The 4,780-nt window shown below is 34.9% G+C and overlaps 1 protein-coding gene across 1 annotated transcript in view; it reads right to left on the bottom strand.

Annotated features, from left to right (window-relative positions):
* Nucleotides 1-4,780, bottom strand: part of LOC107704186 (contactin-1a-like) — a 17,149-nt gene that overhangs the window by 6,587 nt on the left and 5,782 nt on the right. The window contains exons 4-6 of the mRNA XM_016507073.1: nucleotides 4,177-4,352; nucleotides 3,521-3,616; nucleotides 3,221-3,431 (exon numbers count right to left, since the gene is read on the bottom strand). Coding sequence (XP_016362559.1) covers nucleotides 3,221-3,431; nucleotides 3,521-3,616; nucleotides 4,177-4,352 — 483 coding nt within the window. The remainder of the gene's footprint in view (nucleotides 1-3,220; nucleotides 3,432-3,520; nucleotides 3,617-4,176; nucleotides 4,353-4,780) is intronic.

Here is a 4,780-nt window from a genome sequence, read left to right as displayed (position 1 = left end):
ATTAAAATAGAGTCTGGGTACCTTTGCTCCATTTCAGTTATTTGTTCGGCCAGCTGTTGCATCACAGCGCTCACGCACGCGTCCGGGGGCACGTACACATTCACGAGAATGAAAGAGGAAAACTCCCGCGGAGAGTAGAAAGGTTTACAGTTTATGATGAGTGCCTCTAAATTAGGACAAAATTTATGTTATAACAAACATTATTTTCTAAAATGTTGTATTATCTAATTAAATCTGCGCTAATTTGCATAGATTTACGGAAAAACAAATCTGAACATTGGATAAAGCCTTGTTCAAAATTCTTGTTTGATTTCGTTGACATATTAGAGTTTTTGAATTTCACTGATTTTGGATTTCTCTTTTTATAACTCAATAAATAAGAAAATACTGGTAACAGACAGAAAAAAAAAAAAAAAACATTTTCTCCATGCTTTTATGAATGAAGTGTTTTATAAATGAGTGTGAATGAAATATAAACAGACCCCCTCAGTAAAAACCATAAGTTTTGTTGTGTAAGTGCTGCTGAAGTGGAGGAAAAAACTCTTTAAACATATGGACTGAGATTGGAATCTACAGATGCAAATAGACAATGTGTTATAAAATAAACACTTTAATGTGTATTTTGGATGTTTTCTTTCCATTAATCTGAAGACGACATGTTATAGAAGCAAAATACACCAAAATTGACCAGTGCATGAAAAATATTGTTTCTGATTTATTCATGAGTTCATTGTACTATGAGAAATGTCAGACCTTAAACTTCCTCTTCAATCCCAAATGAACACTTATTGAGACTAAACAACGGAAACAACTCAAGACAGATATCCAATTGTAATAGCATATGCTAAATGTTACACTGATGTCCCTGATCTTATTTTGAACACTGAACAACTGATTAATTTAAGTCAATTAGAGATTTTCTTTATTTTAATAAATGTAATCATAATTCAGTATGAAAATAAATGCTAGAAAAAAAGCCTGATGGTGATTCAGCATGCAAAGTATCTTTGTACTTTAAGAAATATAATCATCATAATTCAGTATAAAATACATGAAAGAAAGACATCCAGTGGTAATTCAGTATGCAAATAATACAGTTATGTCACTGATGCTTTTCTGAATACTGAACATTGTTTCAGTGTCAGTTAATAGAAGATTTGTACTCTTGAGAAATGTAAGTTTTAAAAGAGTTTATATAGAGCACAGGCAGAACGCACATACAGCATAAAGCTGAAATGATCTACAAAATGCAGTTTGAGTGAAATCCGGATGTTAATTGATTCAAACGGAAATATTTGCAGAAAATTGTGCTGAATAATGAAGCATTTGAGGAAAATGACTGAAGTGCTGCATTGCAAACACTGAGAAGTCATTAAATCTGCGCTAATTTGCATAGATTTACAGAAAAACAAATCTGAACATTGGATAAAGCCTTGTTCAAAATTCTTGTTTGATTTCGCTGACATATTAGAGTTTTTGAATTTCACTGATTTTGGATTTCTCTTTTTATAACTCAATAAATAAGAAAATACTGGTAACAGACAGAAAAAAAAAAAAAAAACATTTTCTCCATGCTTTTATGAATGAAGTGTTTTATAAATGAGTGTGAATGAAATATAAACAGACCCCCTCAGTAAAAACCATAAGTTTTGTTGTGTAAGTGCTGCTGAAGTGGAGGAAAAAACTCTTTAAACATATGGACTGAGATTGGAATCTACAGATGCAAATAGACAATGTGTTATAAAATAAACACTTTAATGTGTATTTTGGATGTTTTCTTTCCATTAATCTGAAGACGACATGTTATAGAAGCAAAATACACCAAAATTGACCAGTGCATGAAAAATATTGTTTCTGATTTATTCATGAGTTCATTGTACTATGAGAAATGTCAGACCTTAAACTTCCTCTTCAATCCCAAATGAACACTTATTGAGACTAAACAACGGAAACAACTCAAGACAGATATCCAATTGTAATAGCATATGCTAAATGTTACACTGATGTCCCTGATCTTATTTTGAACACTGAACAACTGATTAATTTAAGTCAATTAGAGATTTTCTTTATTTTAATAAATGTAATCATAATTCAGTATGAAAATAAATGCTAGAAAAAAAGCCTGATGGTGATTCAGCATGCAAAGTATCTTTGTACTTTAAGAAATATAATAATCAGAATTCAGTATGAAAATACATGCAAGAAAGACATGCAATGGTAATTCAGTATGCAGATATTACAGTGATGTCACTGATGCTTTACTAAATACTGAACATTGTATCAGTGTATAAATCAGTGTGAATTAAATATGAACAAACCCCTCAGTAAAAACCTTCAGAATATAGAGAGGAATAAGACTCTAAGTTTTGGTGTGTGTAAGTGCTGCTGAAGTGGTGAAACATATACTGTTATAGATATACTGTTACTGACATACTGAGATAGATACTGAGACAGTTACTTTCAGACCTCAAACTTTCTCTACAGTTGAAAATGAGCATTTATTTGAGACTAAACAGTAGTAATGATTCATTCTGGACAGTTTTCTGTTATCACACAGAAGAACATTAACTACTGAGTGATCAGAAACAAACTTGTCTCGTCTAGTTATGGTGAAGAGATCATGATGAAGTAGGACTATATAGTGGGATACTATTATTCCTGAACTAACGTGTGTGAAATCTTGTGTTTGTGTGTGTGGAGCAGATTTCTTTGAGGAGATTATTTGATCTTGAACAGACCTAAAATAAGCACCAGCTCAATCAGAAGTACTTCAGAAACCACAGACAGTTTGTTTTCTCTTTCAGATCTTTGATGTTCCTTCCTCACTCTGTCAGTTTTACACTCAGTAACACTATCAAGTGGTTTCTACAATGGAAGATATAACTCTTATCATCTGGCAGCACCTCTGCATAAGCGTCACTCACATTTTATTCAGAAACTGAAAAACAGTATTAGTAAAAATAGTAAAAACAGTAGTATTTACACTGGTGTCAAAAGCAAATGTGTTTAAAACATCTATGCCTATAACCTTGTTTTTGGAAAAAAAATTATTTTCTCGCTCAGTATTTTAGTAAGTAGTCTAAAGATTCATACATCACGATACATTTACTTGAGATGCAAAAGAAGTAAGTTTATATTTAAATCAAGAACATACCTGCCAGTGGGCTCAGAAATATAAATCTAATTCAAATGTAAAATAGTTTTATGATGATAAACAGACTCACGCTCGGCGATGGGCACCAGCGGGATGAACTTGCTAAAGACACTCTTGGCGATGGACGGACTGGAGACGAAGCAGGAGTAGTTCCCGCTGTCTGACGCTCGTACGGTGGAGATGTAGAGGTTCCCGGTGGTCTGAGACACGAAGCGCCGCTTGTCCAGAAGAATGAATTCCGGAAACTCATTGAGCATCCATCGGAAGGACAGATCCTCTGCAGAGAGCACAGACAGGAAATGATGCAAATGTGTCAGTCAAATGCAGAAATGACTGTCAATCCTTAGAGTCAGGTGCCATGGTAACCTGGGAAGTGTGGAGGTGGAGCACACAGAAGCACCGCCCCTTGCCCCTCCTTCACATAGACCGCCTCCCGCTCGTCTGAGGAAAACATGTCCAAGTCTAAAACACAAGATGGAGATTTTATTTCAGTTTTAGTTTTGCGTAGTAACCCTTATTCATGGCAACCTCAGGAGTAATATAACGTAAAATAATTATGATAACAATAATACTGAATTAATTGTGTATAATAATTTAACAATATTTTCTTTAATAAATAAATACATATAAAAAAATAGCAATAATAAAAATAAGTTACATTTTTACAAGTTACATATTTGGTAAAAAATTTAATATTTCTCCTTGAGAAACTTTAAAAAAATGTCTATTAATGCAATTTCTGAATAAAAATGTTACCTAATATAATTGAAAACAGGACAACACCACATATAGAATTTAATTAACTCGCACATCAATTTCACACATAATAGCAGTAAAACTGCACAGAGGACACTTTAGAGTCATAATTCAGCAGAAACCGCACAAATGCTTCAGACGTCTGACAGCAGAAATTAATATCCGTCAAGCTCTGAACAATAACAGCTCTCTGTGTGTGTGTGTGTGTGTGTGTTCAAGGCCATTCAGGGCAGCTTTAATAGAGCTCTTCTATAAGAGCGACTCACATCCGAACTGAACAGAGGCCTTCTGACTGACGAGCGTCCCGAACTCATTGCTGGCCAGACACGAGTAGTTCCCAGCATGCTTGCTCTTGTCGGGGAAGCTGATGACGAGGTTTCCTCCCATCAGACTGTAGTGATCGTCATTTCCAATAACGATTTCTGTGTTGTCCAGCCTCCACCTGAGAACACACACACCATCAGGAATGCGAGATGCGAGACACAACATTTCGTTCCACTGTATGTCGACAAATGCAGCGGAATGACAATAAAGCTCGACTTGACTTTGTGTGTGTGTGTGTATGTGTGTGTGTGTGAGGACACAAATGTGTATAATGACATGGGTACTACAACGTAAACATGGTTTATGAGGACACTTCCTGTGTCCCGTAAAACAAAAGGCTTAAAAAACATACAAAACTGTGTTTTATGAAATTCTAAATTTGCCAGTAGTTTTCTGTAAGGGGTAGGTTTAAGTGTAGGGTTGGTGAAGGGCGATAGAAAATACAGTTTGTACAGTATAAAAACCATTACGCCTATGGAGAGTCCCCGCAAACCACAAATGCAAGTGTGTGTGTGTGTGTGACTGTGTGTGTGTGTGTGTGTGTGT

The sequence above is a fragment of the Sinocyclocheilus anshuiensis genome, unplaced genomic scaffold, assembly GCF_001515605.1.
Source record: "Sinocyclocheilus anshuiensis isolate Anshui unplaced genomic scaffold, SAMN03320099.WGS_v1.1 scaffold1228, whole genome shotgun sequence".
In the NCBI taxonomy this organism is placed as follows: Eukaryota; Metazoa; Chordata; class Actinopteri; order Cypriniformes; family Cyprinidae; genus Sinocyclocheilus; species Sinocyclocheilus anshuiensis.
Note: the sequence above shows the minus strand (reverse complement) of the source record. Positions and strands in the feature narration are given on the sequence as shown.